The sequence below is a fragment of the Callospermophilus lateralis genome, chromosome 2 (assembly GCF_048772815.1).
Source record: "Callospermophilus lateralis isolate mCalLat2 chromosome 2, mCalLat2.hap1, whole genome shotgun sequence".
In the NCBI taxonomy this organism is placed as follows: Eukaryota; Metazoa; Chordata; class Mammalia; order Rodentia; family Sciuridae; genus Callospermophilus; species Callospermophilus lateralis.
Window position 1 is genome coordinate 96,824,388 of NC_135306.1, and position 19,341 is coordinate 96,843,728.

At 41.0% G+C, this 19,341-nt stretch overlaps 1 protein-coding gene across 3 annotated transcripts in view; it reads left to right on the forward strand.

The window, feature by feature from the left end:
* Snx19 (sorting nexin 19) overlaps positions 1 to 1,613 on the forward strand; it is a 37,435-nt gene extending 35,822 nt beyond the window's left edge. For all 3 annotated transcript variants that reach the window (XM_076846160.2, XM_076846158.2, XM_076846159.2), the window contains 2 exons: positions 49 to 136; positions 1,301 to 1,613. In XM_076846160.2, coding sequence (XP_076702275.2) covers positions 49 to 136; positions 1,301 to 1,433 — 221 coding nt within the window. In that variant the 3' untranslated portion in view covers positions 1,434 to 1,613. The remainder of the gene's footprint in view (positions 1 to 48; positions 137 to 1,300) is intronic.
* Positions 1,614 to 19,341: the final 17,728 nt, after the last annotated feature.

Here is a 19,341-nt window from a genome sequence, read left to right on the forward strand (position 1 = left end):
AGGCTTCAGTAGTAACAAAAAATTCTATCTTTTTTTTTTTCACACTAGATTGTTTAATAGAAATCCTAGGGGTGAACAAATGCCAGTTGAGCTGGAGTCTAGTCTTGGAATCATTACAGCAGCCACTCATCAACAGGTAGGCTAAAACATGTGTACCCAGTATCAACACAGATAAGGCTGTCTATGGTCCCAGAGGTATGCAGGGTTTCTAAAGCCCACATTGAGAATGGAATTCTAGACTTGCTATGGACTTGACTGCAAAGTCTAAGTCCAGGTTCCATACACATTAAGTAAAATCCAGACTACTGAGCAGGTCATTTCATGGTACTAAGTGACTATGGGACCAGCCCCCATTTGTATTTGAAAGAACTCAGCACAGAACTCCATATGAGCTGCTAAAACCCTGTTCCAGGCTCATCCAGTGTGCTTAACAGTTCTTTCCACCATCTGCCAGCCATGTTAACACTGCAAGAACATACCTTGGCCTGTGCATTATAAGCCACATAATGATTTTTATTAATTTTTATTGATGCTTTATAATTATACATAATAGTTGGATGTGAGGGCAATCTGGCTACTACATCTATTACCCCATTGATTTCCAGAGTTGATTAGGCTGATCTGGCTGGTGAGGCAGGCATTCCCTTCCTTCATCACTGTTCCCTGTGCATTCTTTCAGAAGCTGGACACTTAGTAAAGAGGATAACCTTCCCCTAGAGGAAGCCCATTCTTCAGTCAAGGGCATATGAGTAGCTGTGCTCCCCTTAGAATTTTTAACATAGAATTATAGATTTCTAACATAGAATCCTAGCCTCACTGCAAAACTTGACCAGTGTCAAGATTAGGGGTTGTCTCTGCTTAATATGAAATAGATGAGATTGTGTCTTTCAACTGCCACTCCTCAAGAGTCCTGACTTTGTCTCACTGTCTATAAGATAGCCTATAAATCTGTAGTTATTAATCTTAAGAAGAAGCAGTAGTTAGTAATGTGATATCACAGGAATTTTCCCTCATAGTTCTTCAGAATAGTCTTATGTGCTAATGTAAAAAGAAGTGGCAATTTATAAAATCTAGTCTCAAGTACTGTTATTGCCATTATTATGGTTGTAGCTTTTAGTAATTCAACAAACACTTATTAGTAGTTCAGTAAACATCTTGGGAGACACGTTCTCAAAATGCTGCAGTTTAAAGTTATCAGTAACGAGTGAAGGGGGAAGCTAAAATAAATGTCACAAATAGGATCTTATGTTTCTTGACTGAGCCAGATTCTTCTCTAAGTTGTTGTATCCATTTGTTTCAGACATTTGATTTACTGCCTTGGAGACATCATCATAGAATTCTTGAATCTCAGTGCATCTGATGAGGAATCTGCCTCAAATACTTCTGCCTCAGATACCCCAGGCATCCCCAAGAGGACGGGAGTCACCCCTTAGCTAGGGGTTATTCACATGATCTTCACAGGTTGAGAAAGGAGACTTAGCCACCCAGAGACCAGTCAGGATGCCCGGACCTCAGGAATCACCTTACAAGGCCTAGGTTTCAGTGGCTCAATTCTCCTGAGTCCCACTCCATTTGTAGCAGGTGACAAGGATATATATGTACAATTGCATGCATATTCATGTCCATGGCTTTTTTTTTTTTTTTTTTTTTTGGTGATGTTTGTATTGTTGCTCGTGGTAGATCCTGTGTACTTTGGAGAAGGAAGCTATGAAGTAGAGGAATGAGCCCCTTTTGCTTCTCCTTTTGCCCTCCTCCCTAAGACTGCCATAAATCTGATCCTGTACATACATGTGCCTAATCCATGAACACACAAGATCAAGATCTGGAAAGAATAAGAAAAAACTATAGCCAGATATCCTTGGAAGAGAAAACAATCTTTTGAGCTCTCTGTTCCCACCTGGAAACTAAAAATTCATTCAGGGCCACTCTTGAAAGCCAGATTCCCTGGTCCTACCTAGTTTCCTAACAATTCTAAAAGAAGAGGGAAGGAAAATATTTCTTAAGGGACTTCTCACTCATTGGCTGTTGTCCAGCACAGCAGCCTAATGGAGGGTGCTGTGAATGCTGCTCCCTTGGGTGGCCACACTTTTCCTCTCCAGAAGGTTTCAAAGCAAACTGCCAAAACTTCTGGTAAATCCACCCCACCCTTCACATCCTTTCCTGAAAGGGATTTGCAACACAGATTTTATTTATTAGCTTTCCTCCCAACCCCCTGTCCAAAAGCCATTGAGTTATTGGATTTGTGACCTTCCTTCTATCTTCAACAAAATCACATGGGAAATTATATATATATTCAGCCTCAATGTTTCCAAAGAGAAGGGAAAGTACTTGCTCCATGACTGGGGATGCCCAGAAACCCAGAGGGTGAAGAGTTCTTTCTTCATACATCTTTAGCAGAAAGTTTTCACTCTGAACAGATAATATTAGCATACTTGCAGGGATTAGTTTTAACTTTCTGCTCCTTAATGATCTAGTTAGTCTTTAAGAACCAAGCAATGAGGACAGGTACTCCAGCAGATTGTAGTGTCCACTAGAGAGATGGAACAGTTCAAAGGAATTGCCCGTAGAAAAGGAACCGTATGGAGTTACAAGGAAAGTGCCGCCCATTCAGTGTACATGAATATCTGGTGAAAAAAAGTTTCCAGGGTGCCACCAGGAGACCATGGCTAACCCCTCAACCCTTTAGCATCACACCTGCCTCTTTGTACCCTGTTTTCACTGAACCTTGAAATCATCTTACAGGGAGAAGAAGAGTCTTTAAGAATTAGACCAATTAGAATGGGATGGGGCATCAAGAACCAACATCTGGGTTCTTGTAGACTTTGAAGTAGGTAACGAGCACACAATTAAAGTTGTTCGTAGAAAAAAGTTGTGAAACCATGTTACTTTTTACCTCCTTTGGTGGCTCCTAACCGTAGTTATGTTATGTTGTAATCGAAAGGCTTAGGTATGCTACTCTTGCCAAAGGGCAAGGAAATGAATGAGATAATCATTCATGACCCCTTCTGGCCTTAAAGTTGATTATGACAGTAACTTGACTTTAAAGTTCTGGAAGCATCTTCTACCCTATTCTTTCACAACAGGGTAGCTTGTGGAATTGCAGGGGTCTGGCAGGACACTTTAAAGCTGATCCTATGACTCTTTCAGTGAAGACCATTCTACTTTGGTGAGGTGGAGACGGGTAGCTCTACCCTTCTTTCCCCATACTTTCCCCTCATGTGTATCTGTAGACCTAGATTGCTTTAAATTCACTATCGGTTCTGGCTCAGATGCAGCACAAAGTCAGTGGACGATAACCTGACACACCATAAAATTCCTATAACAGTGAATTCTAAGGAATCTTTTGACACTTCCATCCCATAAAACTTGCTTGCATTTCATGTTATATAAGAGATCCCACCCATGCTCCACCTGCCCCTAAAAGATAAGCTATCCTCACAGTCCATTGGAAGGAAATGGGTTAGCCTAGACAAAAAGCTTGTCAGTCTACCTCTGATCCTAAATATATAACCACTATAATACACTATACTAAGCTGCCTTTTATGTTACAGAGAAAAATAAAATCAAATTTTCATTTTTAAGAAGTCTATAATATAAGAGCTAGCCAACTTATTTGTTTGTTAGTTTGCTTTAGAGGAGGAAAAGTTTATTTTGGCTTCCAGTTTCTGAAGTCTCCTTCCACAGATGGCTGACTCCACAGCTCTAAGCCACAGTGAGGCAGAACATCACAGCAGAAGGTCATGACAGAAGAAAGCAGAAGCTAGCAAAATTTTTCTTTAAGGGGCTAGAGAGTAAGTATTTCAACCTTCATAGCTATCTGGTCTCTATTACCTCGCTCTTCCATTGTAGTGTGCAGACAGCCATCAACAATTCACAAACAAATAAGTGTAGCTGTGTTCCAGTAAAATTTGACTTACAAAAACAGCTGACCAGATTTGACCCATGAATTATACTTTGCAGAGCCTTGGTCTAGCATGTTAGAATAATGCTTATCAAACTTCCACATGCCTGCAATTCATTCACCTGGGATCTTGGGGAAAATGTAAGTTTTGATTGATTTGTTTGGAATGAGGCCTAGTAAACATACTAGTGCTATGCTATAAAAATGTCCATGACCTGATTATCTCACCCCTTCACTGGGTGAGGAAGCAGTTGGAGATGCCCGTCTTCAGGAACCCATTCAGCCAAGCTACCCTGGCAAGCCTCAGTTTCCACAGACCCTCAGCACCTGCAGTTTATCCCTTGCAGTGGAGCAAGATGTGTTTTCCCATGATGAAGAGAGGAAGGTTAGTCAACTCTTCTGGATAGGAAAGGGGACAGGAACCAGGGAAGGAGTGGTAATTGGGAAGGAAGGGAAACCATGATACTTTTGTAGTTTAAGGCCCAACTGGGAAAGCTCTGCCATGACTTGGCCCCTCTGTTTCCTTTCCACTGGAAATGCCAGAAATCATAGGACAGTTTTGGCTCACACTGCCTTTGTGGATAAGAGAATGAAACCATTGAGGGGTGAATTTGAGCACACAAATGTCCATCACTTGAGAGAGATGGATACACACAAACAGGATTTCTCAGGAAAAAAGCAGTGAGGGAGACATTGCCCCAAACATAATGTTCGCACCCTAAACCTCACCTGTGTGTGTGTGTGTGTGTGTGTGTGTGTGTGTGTATATATATATATATATACACACACACACACACACATACATATCTAAACCAAAAAGAATATCAAGGTGTCAAGCAAGAAACAAGTGAAACTCATTAAGTGAAGCTTTTTCAGGATGTGGCTCAGTGGCAGCAGTGAAGGAAGCAGACACAGCTCTGAAATGGCTGAGAAAACATGGACACCAACAGTCACCTTAGCAGATACACTGAGCTATTCTCAGACTTGCTGAGCCTTCTTGCTGTCTCCCTCTCACTTCTCACCAGTTTCTGGTCTGAAAGTCCATTTTGACACTGTTTTCTTGGAAGTGAAAACAAGCATGTAACAGGATGCAGAGAACTGGCTTGATATCTGACAACTGGACTTCTCTACATGTCTTTACTTTTCAGACTTCACTTGCAAATGCTTCTGTAGGAGTCACTAGCAGTTACTGGGTTGGGAGGGAAGAATAAAAGAACAAGAGAAGGCACAGTATCTAGATTCAAACTTAGACAACATGTCTTGAAGTGACATTTTCTGTGCTTTTTATCCTAAAGTTAGATCCCTTTGTTACTAGCCAGTATTGGTTAAGTAATGAAAACTAATTTTAGCATCAAAGTGTTATAATGATTAAGAAGGTAAGTGTGTGGTTCATATATAGAAATCATCCACACTTTGGCTTTTGTTTTTTCTTCTGCTTACATCATGTCACCACTGCACCCAGTTATAAACAAAGGAGGGTTGTTATGATTACTTCTAGAAACTTGGATTGACTCCTGAGGATAAAGACCAAGTTAGATAAACACCAAAGTCTCTGATTGCAGATAAAGAGACTAACATGTCCACAGAAGCTATGACTTTTGTGTCTCAGGTCAAATTGGATTTGGTGACCAATAAGCACAGATAATCAACCCTCTTGCCTGTCGCCCCTGCTGAGGAATCATTCTTCTCCAGTTGTTATTTAAAATATTAACCATGAATCTTGCCATGAGGGAGAAGACACCTTAATAAGGGAGGAAACCTCTTTTGAAGTTCATGGCCTTTACTAATATTGCTCATATGAAGTCCAACTTCATAAAGTGATAGAAAGTCAGTTACTTTCCAGCTGCAGATGGTTGTACTCAAAAGAGCCTTATGTTACTGAGGAATGCAAATGATTCAAGCACAGTGAAGGCATCTTCCATTAAGGCTTCATGAGTTTCTGAGTCACATAGGTTTGGTTGTCAGACTTTTTCATGGGGAAGAATCCATTATAGAGATTATCATTTTTTGTATCTCTTTTACTCCTATTGTATCCCTATGCCTCCCCAACCTTTCTTCTCCCCCTTTCTCTCTCTCTGTTTTATATATATATATATATATATATATATATATATGATGCTGAATTAAAGCAGAAGGGGCAGTAACAACAATATATATTATACACACACATATTATATATGAATGATGTAAAACCAGGCTTTGCTTATTTAAGAGGTAAAATCCAATGGAAAAAAATTGCCAGGGATATAAGATGGCAGCCGGGACAACACAGTGACAAATTTTCATCTTTAGGAACTTAGTTAGTATATCTTTATTTCACAGCAAGTATCAAATGAAAGAAGTTTATTCTTTTATTTTCCATGCCAAAACAGTACTGGTTCTCATCTAAGTATGTGGGCCATAAGGTTTAAAAAAAAAAAAAAAAAAAAAAGGTTTTTAAAAAAATGTGTCTCCATTTGAAAATTGTTTTTAAAATCATTCAGTCATAAAAAATAACCAACATTTCTGCTGATTCCACAGTCCTTTCCCCAAACTGCACCTACTTTTCATCTAAGATCAGGAGTAAACCAAATATCTGCCTAAAGAAAATAATATCAACTTCTTCCTGCCTCAGACACAAATCTGCAAGGAATACAATTACTATAAAGAGAAAATCAATACAACTTTCCCTTCCCCCTGCTATTTGAATTCTTTAAAATTATCCTTGAGTTCCTTTAAAAGTCTATTACTCAGTTTGCCTAAGCCATGTATGTATAAGATACCACAAGGAAAACTCTTCAAAGTTTGTAGTAAATATGAAGAAAAGGAAGGATAGCATAGAGTATATGCTGTCTTTCCCACCACATTTGCAACTATTTGCACAAACCTGACAGATCAAAATGAGTCAGCTTGTGGTTAGAATGAGAAGGAAGCCAAGACCTTTGGTTACAATGCTGCTTTATGGCAATAAAATTACCTGTTGTTTCTGTCTGAAGAATAATTGTCAGTCCATTGATGGAAAAGAAGGAGCAGACAGGAGCGAGTTCAGTCAGAGAATCAAAACTATTATTCGTTTTATAAAAAGGAGAATCTCTAGACAACTTAGTGCTTGGGTCATATATTAGTTTAAAGTATGCCTGCATAAGAAGAATTGCATCTGTTGTAGAATGAAGTCCATGACTCATGCCAGTGCACATTTGCACAACATATGATGTGGGATAGTCTCTAGAGCCAAGATTGGTTCTGTATCCACCCTGGGGCAGGTTGGTTAGTCTCCAGTGTAAACCTCCTTGGGATTAACCACTTATTCCAGTGGAGAGCACTGGATAATTAATACCAGATCTGTCCCAGACAGCTTTGTATATCTTCATATGCGTGAGGACCCAAAGTTTCATTTTCAGTGGCTGTTTGGATGGGGTAGAGAAATCTGTTGTTACAATGTTTAAAAGCAAAGCTATATCCATATACATGTGTGTACCTTGCATAGATACGATCTTGGGAGTGGCAGATGGTGTATACAAGGAAGAGCTTGTCTGGACAGTTAAGGTGGGAGTAAGTTTGCACATGTGAATACAGCAATAATATCTGTAGCATTTCTGTTTGCAAGAGCAAGATTATGTCTTTTTAGCAATCTGGAAAGGATAGAAGCAAGAGCTTGTGTTTCAGCATGCTCTGCATCCTGAGGTTTTGGAAATGGAAATGTGCCTACTGTTGGGGGTGGGGGCAGAGATGACCTGAGTTCTTTATAGGATTAAGGTTTCTGTGGATCTTTTCCAAGTGATGGAAATTTTCTTCGTTTAGTCTTTTTCGTACAACCATTCTTGAACCTATAGGTTGCCTCATGCAATTGCTTCTCTGTATTCATTTCTGAAACCCTTTTATTAAAAACAAGAGCAGAAAATGGCCTTAAAAACTGTTCGTATCTCTATCATTTCTTCTTTTCTTGTACAGTGCCCAAATTGTTTTCTCTTTATTCCTAATTTTTCCTCAACTTATCAGTCTATGTGGGTAATTTGGCCCACAAGTCTATCTTTTTGACAGTAAATTAATATTGGCATCAACTTAACTTTATGGGTAAGCCTGAATTGTATTTCCTGAACTTGACTCCATAGTTGTTATTCTGTGAGAAACATTGGCCCAATCTCCATCTGTGCAATCAGAATAGCCATCAAGCCTGAGATTTTGATAAATTATCCATATGTTGCTCACTATTCACACTAGAAAGTTTAGCCATACAGATATCTTCCTTGATTCTAAGTTCAGATTCTGAGTTTCAAATAGTCTAGTGACTTGAATTTTCTATTGCAAATATGTTGTAAAAACAGCTCAGACATTGGAAAATATAGCAACTTCTTAGAAACACTGATAAAGCCACTTGCCCCGGATAACTTCTACATTTTCAACTTCCTAGAGAAACTTTCTGAATACTGTGAAAATGCTGATTAATTAGAGCTCAGATGGTATGGGGAGGGGAAATATGTGCAAAAGCAAAGGAAGAAAAACTGTCATTAATTGGATCTCTTCATTCTATGTACCTGCTTCCTACCTTCAATGATAGACAATATGTAATAAGCTCCTTTTAAAAATTTGTTTTAAAATGTAAATAAGTTCATCTTAAAGTCAGCACAAATTGCTTGGCAAGTACACAACTATCTTCACTGAGTGACAGTCCAATTTCCATCTAATCTGCCCATAGATAATGCCTATTGCCTCTGTTTTTCTGCTGGCCTATAAGCTCTTTGCAGGCAGATTATCTTGTTTATTGTAATCTCTCCACCATTTAGTGCCCAACCAGGCTTAATTTTCTCCTTATATAGTCTCTCACATTACAAATTTCCCAGAGCCTTGGCCAATTTCTCCATCCTGTGCACAAGGTAATGATGCTAGTGATAGACTGCACAGTTGCTTGGTCCATAGAAGAAGCTGGCAACCTTCTTGTGTCAGTGAGCAACATTTTTCTTTCCTTCTGGTAAACTTGGAATCCTAATCACCATCTGATAATTTTCTTTCCATCTTCTTGTACACCATAGAACCTTAAGAACCCTCCTGACTAAACCAGAGAGAGCAAGAACACACAGTTCCCAGCAAACAAAGACAAAGCCTTGAGCTCTTGTCTCCCCAAGACTTTGCCTTTGCTAGGAAAATATACCAACAGAAGATAGGTTGCTTAACCTCAACCTGCAAAGAAGGGGGTTCCTGGAGCTGCAGCTGCCTCTATCTAAAACTTGCAAAGACTGTTGCCACAGTAACCAGCGAGCTCCTGCTTCTAATGCCTTTGACACAGCTTGTCTAATCTGAGGTGGAAATGTCCCCAGAAGCAGACCCCAAGCTGGCAGCTCTTAACTGTGACCCACCTCATAAGCACATATCCAGCAAAAGCCTCTTGGTTGCTAGGGTGAATCAGTCTCTGATCACCACAGGAGGAGTCTGATGAACTCCAAGAGTGTTGCTCTTTTTTTCACTTGCAGACAGACCCTCCAGCCACATCTCTTGGTGAAAGTGTTCATCTTGTGTGGTTTGTAATGCTGAGTTAAAGTGGAAGGGGGCAGTAACAACAAAGGGTGTGAATTCTCTTCCTGTTCTCAGGGCAGCTTCTCAGCAAACAATGTTAAAAAATGAAGGGGAGTATTAGGTCTGCCCCTGGGGAATTTGTTGACATTTAATGGCTATAATTGATTGTTTCAGCTCACAGATGCACCCACCACTGTAAGAGAATGCTGGTTTCACTCTCATAGCACCTCTTGCTGTAGGAAAACAGGCGATTAGTAGTATCCATGAGACCTAGATCGTGTCTATTTAACTCTTCAGGCATACAAAGGCAGAGATGCTCATTTTATGCTTTGGAATTGTCACAATGTATCCTGTGACTTCCACTCACTCCAACTTCTGCCCCCCATCGCTGCCAAAGGAAAGCAATGAAATGGAAAGGTACATTTATCTGACTTGAAAGGAGCTGGCTTCTAGTCAAGGGTCCTAGAGACCTTGGACCAATCTCCTCTTTACCTACCTGGATTTCAGTATGTTCAATACAATGTTGGATAAGACCATAGATATGACCCCATCCAGCTTGACAACATCTGTAGAGAGCAGGAATTGTCAGGTCTGGGCCAGTTTTGGGAAGGATAATGATGCTCTCTGAATGTTCATCATAAAAATGAATAATTATATTTCATCTTTACTTTTTTCTCAGCAGGAATTTTCTTCATCTTTGCTTGGATCTGTCTAAATTTAAGGGAGGAAGCAAGGATAACAAAGGGGAGAGACAGAAAGAAATAAGGGAATATTATTCTTCCTGACAGGAATATCCTTGGCTTTCTCTGGACTCCTTAGATAAACAGTTCCTATCTTACCCTATGTTTTCCTTCTTTGAACCTGGCAAAATCAAGTCAAGTCAGGATGTCATACATAGTTAAAGAGTAAACTACATCATCAAATTTTCATGGAGTCTAAGGATCTATGTTCATGTCCAATTAGCTTTTCCCAGTAGTGTTGATGGTATTGATCATTAAAGGATCCACTTTTAATTTTCCATTTTCTGGAGTATTTTCCATTGGCCATCTTATTTTATCCTTTCATTATTCTGAGGAATATACTTACATGAATTTAAATCTTGACCATCATTTTAAAGGTCATTTGGAGAGTTACCCCACATCCTCATTTTACTGAAAAGAAATAGCACAGAATTTGTCTTTGGCCAAGCTCATTTTCTCACTATATTGGAAGGCCACAGCACAGTGATTGAGAACTTAATGACTCTGCCTACACATAACCATGGAGAAATCCAATTCTGCTAGCTTTGTATCCTTGGGAAAATGGAGTAAACCTTCTGTGCCTTAGTTTCCTCATTCATTAAACAAAAATAAGAATAGGGCTCACCTCTCAGAGAATGGTCAGACAAGGGAGCTGCAAGTTGATGTATTTAGAAACAATTTCTAGCACACAATGCATAATACATGTTTATGACAAAACCAGGACTAGAACCAGAATCTTCCAACTTCTAACATTTCTGTACCCTACACCAATACTGTCCCTAATACACAGATGGGAACCTGAGTCTACAGTGTTGCAGTGAAAAGCCCATCCAAATTCTTTCTGTTCAGTGGGTCTTGCACCAAACTCTTCTGGTGCACACTGTCCTCCATAGTCCTGAATAGGTGTCAACACGCTTAAGTTTTTTAAATGTATAAGCCCAGCACTATTTTCCAATACTACTGTCAGTCTGAAGCAGACTCTCCCAATCCTCTGGGGAAAGGGTCTTCTACCCATGGGTCTTAGGAGATAAAAAGACTTAGGGTGATTCCTTGCTATGGGCACACACTTGTTATTACCTCCAGATCTTATGTTGTGTGTCCACTGGAATGATCCTCAATGCCAGACCATTTGAATTGACCATTTATCATCCCCTGAGTGCTAGTCTTGTTTTTGCACCTTCATTGTATACTTCCTGAGAAGACAGACTATGTTGTATGTTGGTTTCTAACGCTCTAGAGTTCTTAATGAGATGCTCAGAAAATAATAAGTACACAAATATTTCTGGGTTTGTGAATTAATTGTGTGGTAGACTGCTGATGGCCTCCCAGAGTGGTTAACAGTGGTCCCACCTACTAGTTCCAAGTTCAGGGGGAACAAAGAACTTATCTAGATGCACTCAACACCATCATTCCAGACCAAAGGGAGAAGTGATCTCTCTGCACTCACACCAGGTTATCTGCTACTAAGCCTCAGAACCTGTAGAACCTAAGCTCCATGTAGTGTGCTGGAACCAAACACAACCTTGTTCTACAGTTAAAAACAAGTAAAAGTCATCTGCCAGGGTCACTTGGTACCAAAGCTCTAAGACAGAAGGGGCTTTGGTTAAAGGGCAGCTCAAATCCAGGCATTAAAATAACCTGAATGGTGTCATTTTCTGATCAAATTCCTTTCCCTGTCGGGTTTGTGATTTTTGAGCCTAAGAATGTCCTTCATGGCTCAGGCTTCTCTGCTGTCACACTGGTCTCAGGCCTGGAATGTGAGCACTGACCGTTGAAGTCTGATGAAACTATGTCACAGTCCCAAAATGGAGAGACATTATCTCATAGATGGTGGCAGCAGGCAGGCACCAGTGTGCTGCTGGCAGGCAAGGTCCAGAATTTGGTCCTAAGAGTATTTCACACCCATGGCTCTCGGTGTACAGATGGTCTGATGCCCCAGACTTCAATCTGTGCTCTAGTAAGTTGAGATCTTGCACATCTTCATCCCCAGGAGACAGGAAGGTGCAGGCTGGGATGGAGAGAGCCTCATTTCTGAACAAGTCACATTGTCAGAAAAATCCCTTGTATGTCTTAAAGCACCTGAGGGCTAGGGATGATTGCAGCCATTCACATGACAGAGGACGTGCACCCAGGGAGTGTAAGCCTCCAAACTTCCTTTACAGGGTTCCTGAGGGGCAGGATTGCGTCACCCAAGGGCAGGTGGGGTTTGCTGCCCTATGAGATAACATCCCTATCAGCATTTGGAAGGGAGGAAGCCTCCAGGGGAGCCCATTAACCTCTCCTTGAGTAACAACAATATCCAAGTCCTGATTATTTTGATCAGCAAATGTCACTCAGATTAAGAGAAGCACTCTTTTATCCAGTCTTGGAAAGAGGGGTCTGACAGCTTCCTTCCTGCTTGGTCAGCTTGTCTTTACCACTTGCTTCCCATTGCTATGCTCTGAGATGCTTTGATTCCATCCAAGCCATTGTCCACTCTGCCTTCTCCCACTGCTTACCCTTCCTTACCAGAAGAGTACATTTCTGAGTTTGCTGTGCCCTTTCCTCATGATCCAGACTAAAACTCCTCTTTGGCCAACATCTCTGTCTGCCCCACCCTCTATCTCCACAACTCTTAAACAGCTAGAGTCTGCTCATGCATTTTTTTTTCCAGTGCTGGGAATGGAACCCAGGATCTGGTATGAGTTAGGCAAGAACTCTACCACTGAGCTACACTCCCAGCCCCTGCACATGCATTTGATGCTTGACATACTTCCTTTCACCATAGGCTACCCACTTTTATATGGATAAGTGCATGTCTTTGAAAGCATCCTCCAGTATACACTGAGGGCTTGGGAGCTACTAGTGCCAAACAATGAGTCTTGCTCACAATATTGACCTTTAGGAATGCTGCTGCACTGTATCAATTCTAGTGGCTCCTTAGAATCAAACCTAAGACTGAATCCAGGATATGGCTTCATTTCCCAACTCTCCCCAGTCTCCTTACTTTTCTTAAACATGGTAAGCCCATCCCTGTATCAGGCCCTTACACTCACTCTTTCCTACACCTGCTATAATCTTCCCTGAATGTCCCCATGGCTCACTCCCCATTCCATTGTCTGCCTCAATGCCACCTTCCCAGAAATCAGTTTCCTGACCATTCGTCTAAAAATTAGCATTCCTTATCCCATAATTCCTCTTCTGCTTGATTTTCTTCCATAGCACTTACAACTAACGATTTACACGATAGTTTTTTAAAATATATTACATTATACAAAGGTTTGTAATTTTTTAAATTGAAACATAAGATGTATTTTTTATGGCATACAGTGTGATGATATATTTACATATTGTGAACTGGCTAAATCACGCTATTTAACAGCATTGTCTCACATATATACCATTTTTTTTAGTAGCAAGAACACTTAAAATCTACTGAAATTTTCAAATGCATGTTATATTATCACCTGCAGTCACCATGTTGTTTGATAAATCTCTTGAGCCTACTCATCCCATGTAACCAAAATCCGGTGTCCTTTGACCAACATCTCCCTAATCCTCCAGCCCCTCAGCCGATAGTAACCACCATCTATTCTCTGTTTCTATGAATTCAATTATTTTATATTCCATATATAAGTGAGGTCACACAGCATTTATCTTTCTGGTCCTCGAATATTTCACTTAACATAATGTTCTCAAGTTACAGTATATACTTTCAAATCTTTTATTGTGTGCAACCCCTATAAGAATGACGACAAACCCACAAAGGCCATGACCTTCACAGCTTGTCCTACAGCTGTCTACAGTGTCAGGAATACTATAGGAACTCACTCTTTGTTGAATGAGTGGATGAGTGAATGAACAAACAGGTGGACATTTCTCTGTAAAGTAAGGACAATTCTGTGTGACAGTGTGACATGTAGTCAAGCCCACATGATAAAAGGTTTCCTTTCAAAGAACTGAAACAGTATTTGAATTATAAAGGTCCTTGAAAGTAGGTCAACTCCCCAGTTGTACAAAATAGGAAACTAAGTCCCAAAGAGGCAGGGGAAAAAGATGGAAATGAACTGGGAAAGTTACTGTCTTTGACTTCTAACAGTAAACTGTCCTTAGAGCATAGTCTGATGTGAAAATTCATCTTGCTAGATTCTGAGTTATCAGTTTTCTATGAGCTTTGCCTTAGAATAGTTTTTATTAAAATCAAAAGCAAAATAAACAAGAGAACAAGGCAAAAAATGTAGCATAAAATGTCACCACTTCATATTTCCAAGTGTTTTAAGAGGCATTACTAAAAAGGAGGTACATATATTGCACTTAGTTCTGAACAAATACTGTTTGGATATTTTTTTTTCATTCTTCCCACCCTTCCTGTGTTAGGTAGGACTCAGGAACTATCTACATTTGCAATAAAGAGGAAATCCAAGCATATTCACAAAATTAAGCTGCAATTGGAGCTCTAGGTCTTCATTTGGTTTCTCCAGGCACCTGGGTCATGCAGTTGGGGTCACTACAGGGTACACAAGACCCCACTCAAGACACCATTGAGAAGGGCTCAGCTGCTATGTCAGCAACCATTAAAAGATGTTCCTGTTGTTGTTGTTGTCATTTTTAATTCTCCAAAGGATTCCAGGAAAGTACTACCCAGTCAAAAACCTTCTCTCCCAGTTGGCTTTCAAGGGTAACTGCCTCATGTTCTCCTCATAAGATTGTGTTTGACAGCAATGAAAACCAACAGTTTAACAGCAGTCATTTCTTGGCAGGACAGATTGGTATGAGATTTGTCCCAAAACAAAATAAGCCTTTCAGGGAAGTGTATTTCAAGTTGAGCTCACGTTCCCAAGACACTGAGATTCTTACATGGCTGACATAGGAGCCGAGGCAGGACCCAGCCAGGAGCATCAAATGATTGCCAGTAACACAACGGAGCTGAGTGCAGATTCGGGGGCTGACTGCTTCAAACATGGGGGAATTCAGAAATGCTGCAGAACTCCTTATGGAGAAAGGCCTCCTTATACTCCACCCTGCTCCTCTTAAATGGCCTCCTTAGTGGCTTCAGCCCTGGAAGTGGGAAGTCTGGGTCAGAATAATAACCTCTTTTCTTTTCATCCACCTCTTTTCCCTCCCCAGCTCCATCATTCCCCACAATTCTTTCCTCTCCATTGACCATCATTTTCAATGCTGTTTTTGCCACCTAGAGGAGCTTTCTGGACATTGTCACTAGGGAGTATGACATGTCACCTGTACGTAGCAACTCATTGCACCTATGCCTCTGATCCTCTGTACCTAAGTTGTTAACAAGGTTTTGATTTCTAGGTTTGGTTCTCCTATACAGACTCACAGAACCACTCAGATATCACAGGTGGAAGTCCCCACAGGCATCTTCAGCTTAGAGATAACCAGCTGATTTCTGCATCCCCTTTTCTGAAAGACCACAAGATGGCGCCCAAAATTGCCCAAGCCAGGCCACACGCAGTGGCATCAAGACCAGCAGGTGGCGATGTTGCCTTAGCCATAGTGAAGGGAGTGACTGCAAACCCACAGGCTGGGTACAGCTAGCATCCATAAATGCTGGGTGATTCCCAGAGATGCTGGATATGTCTCAGACAATCTTTGACACCGGCCCTGGGAAGCAAAGTTGAGTTCCAAATGCTGGATGTGGGAGAGATAAAAGCCACTTTGACCAGACAGAAAAGTTCTAGATGAGAAAGCCAATTTCTTGGACTCTAGTTCTGGCTGTCTTGCTAGAACAGAACCTGGAGGTTATGAAGGGAATATGTCCTTTCTCCCCAACAGCTTTTCCCACATTTAATGTTTCCATTATACATTAACAACATATTCTATAGTGCCAGGCCAACTTAGGATTCAGGAATAAAAAAGGCAAACCCTGTGCCCTGGATGAATTCATCATTGATGGAATAGGAAGGCATGTGATCAGAAAGTCACAGTGTGAGAAGGGACACAGGAACACACCAAGGTGGCCAGGAGAAGAACACTACCATCTTGGTGGGCTGCAGAGGTGGACCAGTAAAAGCTATCTGGTAGTCAGCCCTCAAATAGGTCTACAAGCTGAGAAGTCATCTTAGGAAAGATTTGTAAAGGGAATTCTAGTAGGTAAACAAGGAGGCAGACTAGCACAGTGGACAGGTAGGATTCTCATGTGAGTGACTAAAAGTAGGAAATGGAGCCAGACCAGGATATAAGGACCAGCGGGGACTGTGGTCTTGTGCAGAATCTCCCCAATAGGTTTTGTGGTCAACATGCTTTGGAGAAATTCAAAAGGCAACAGTGTACCTAATATATATTTTAATTTGTGGGCACATATGGAGATATATAAGTACCCCCCAAAGGCAAAGAAAAATCAGGAGAGACATTGGAGCCATGTCCAAACTCCATATTTGACCTTAATCTGTCATTGTCACTAGTCACTAATTTTCTCTCTTCCTGACCAGGAAATACAACAAACTCACTATGATATTGAACTGGTAAGATCTCAGTTGAAAAGAAACTGTATGTTTACTTGATCAGGTCAATATACACATTCCTTTTGCAAGATAAGTAGTCACCAATTCATACTGTCACCATCAAAACCAAGACCCATGCCCATGTTCTATGGAGGAGAAACATAAGACCCAGAGAGTTTAGATCATCCAATTAGGGAGAGGAGGTGATAGCACCAGGGCCCTCTCACCTAACTGCAAATTCTCCCCTTCACCCAGGCAGTGCTGCTCTCTGGATCCTTAAGGAGTTCACTACCCAGCTGAAAAAGGGAAGCTGAGTGTGTCTAGTAGTACCCAGCATATTCACACATTCTTTGAGAGATGCTATACAGCATAACTCCCAGGTTCCAAAGATGGGAGGCCCATCACACACAATGCCATTGTTTGCCTAAAGAGGTATAGCTGCTGGTAGCTGGTCTGGTTTCATTCTAAAACTCCCTGCTATTCTGGCATGAGTGAGCACCAAATGTTCACCAGTATTAATTGAGCCCACAGTACACCATGAGTCCTAAAGATACAGGACAATAGACTTTTATTCTCATAGTTCTGGAAGCTAGAAGTCCAAGATCCAGGTCCTAGAAGATGCATTATCAGGTGAGAGTTCATTTCCTCATAGATAACTATCTTCTCACTATGTCTTTATATGGCAGAAGGGACAAATTCTCTGAGGCCTCTTTTATAAGGACACTAATCTCATGCACAAGGGCACCACCCTTATGGTCTAGTCACCTCCCAAAGGCCCTTTCTACTGACACCATCTTGGGGGTAGTGATTTCAATAAATTGATTTTGGTGAAACAGAAGTATTCAACCACAACACAGGAGGGATTTTCAGACTACTTACCAGTGTGCTTCAGCTAGAATAGTCTGATGCTTCATTGCCACATGCACCAATGCAGGAGGGAGGGCCATCCAAGATTTGGTGTACCCATAGTTTAAATGGCATCTTTCCCAGATGCTGTCTCTCAACATAGAAAGCAGCCTACAATTTCATTTTTGAAACTTTCTGCAACAGTGATTCCCTTGCCAGTGTATTGAAGTTTATGGAGAGAATGTTTTTAATCAATAAAGTGTACTGAAGTGATGTACAAAGTTCCAGGAAGGAATGAAACCCACCAGTGAGACAGAGTCTAACAAAGACAAATGAGGGACTTTACTCAACGCCACTAGAAAGAAGGCAGGATCTGTTAAGGGGACTCTGATGGGGAAAGATTATGAAGAAAAAAAAATCAAGCAGTTCCTGATAACAGAACAAATGACATGCAAATGGCCTACAAAATCACATTCAAATTAACCTCAGATTTATCCGAAGAGGCTTAGAGTCAGGAGAACATAGAGATAAAGCTCAACATCAGTGAATGGTGGTACCAAATCACAGAGAGGGGAGAGGACTTGTTCTGATAGATGCAGCTAATACAGAGGGCCCACACATCGTGAGCACACTCCTTGATAGACGGATACACCACATGAACTATGAGGTTTTCTTCCATACTTACACATTACAGATGGGAAAATTAAAATTGAGAGAGGTAAGTAGCTTGCCCCCATACTGGGGTGCAAACCCAGGTAGCCTAGTCCCAGTGCATCCCCATTACCACTTTGCTCTATTGTCAGCCCCAAGGACCATGGTAAACCAGCAACAGAACTAGGACAAAACCCCAAGACCCCAACTCCTGCTTCCTGCTCTTTCCACCATTCTATTCATTCTTCAGTTTCAAGCCACGCCCTTGCTGGTTCCTGTGTCTGGAATCTCCTCTCTTAGATCTACACAGAGCTGCTCTCTCTCAATTACTTTTCTGACCTCCCCAAGTAAAATTTCAACACTTTTACCCTCTGTAGTTCTGGCATATCCTGTCATGTTCTGCCTTACCCACTGACAACAGTCATTACACTACTGTATTATTACTAAACAGTCACTGATTTTTTCGCTTGCTTGTTTGTTTAATACTTTCTACTGAAATGCAAGCTCCGTGAAAGCAAATGTCTTTGTTTCTTCAAAGATAGTATCCCCAATGCCTGGCATGTATAAGCACCTAGCAAACACTTATTGAATCGATAAACGAATAAACAGATGGGCAAACAATAAATGCATTCACACATCTAAGAAAAACCTCAGACACTGTTTGCTGTATGTTGGAAGTCCTTCCTGGTCTCTTGTTTCTGAAACGCTACTCAAACATTCAAATTTACTTTGAGTCTTACCTCCTCCATGAAATCTCCCGAGCTTTTCCACCATCTGGCCAAAATTCCTTCCTTGAATTTTAAAACCATGTCTCCAGGAATCTTCTATTAAGCTGTAGGCACTTCTGAAAGGGAGGACGTAACACATCAATTATTTATTAGCCAGTAACACTTTAAGACATACTAAAATAATACATATACAAAACTTTATGGGTAACAGATCCAAACTACATGCAGCAAGTGTGGAATGAATACAGAACTTTCCAGTCATGGTGCTAAGTGCTTTACAACTGTACAAATGTCCAGACATTCCCTGCTGGGTGCCTTCCTGTTACCCATGAGAATTGCACTTCCCAGATCCTCATGGTTGGATGGCCCCATGTGACTAGTTCTACCCAATCAGACATCAATGGATCTGCTACCCATCTAGAGTGCTAATAAGACACCTGTCACAGCACTTTCACTACTGGCTCAGCCACCTGGCAACCTTGGAGGTAGTGGCTATTCATTCCATCAGCCGCTAAGCAACAATGATGAGTGTGTCCCCAGTCTCA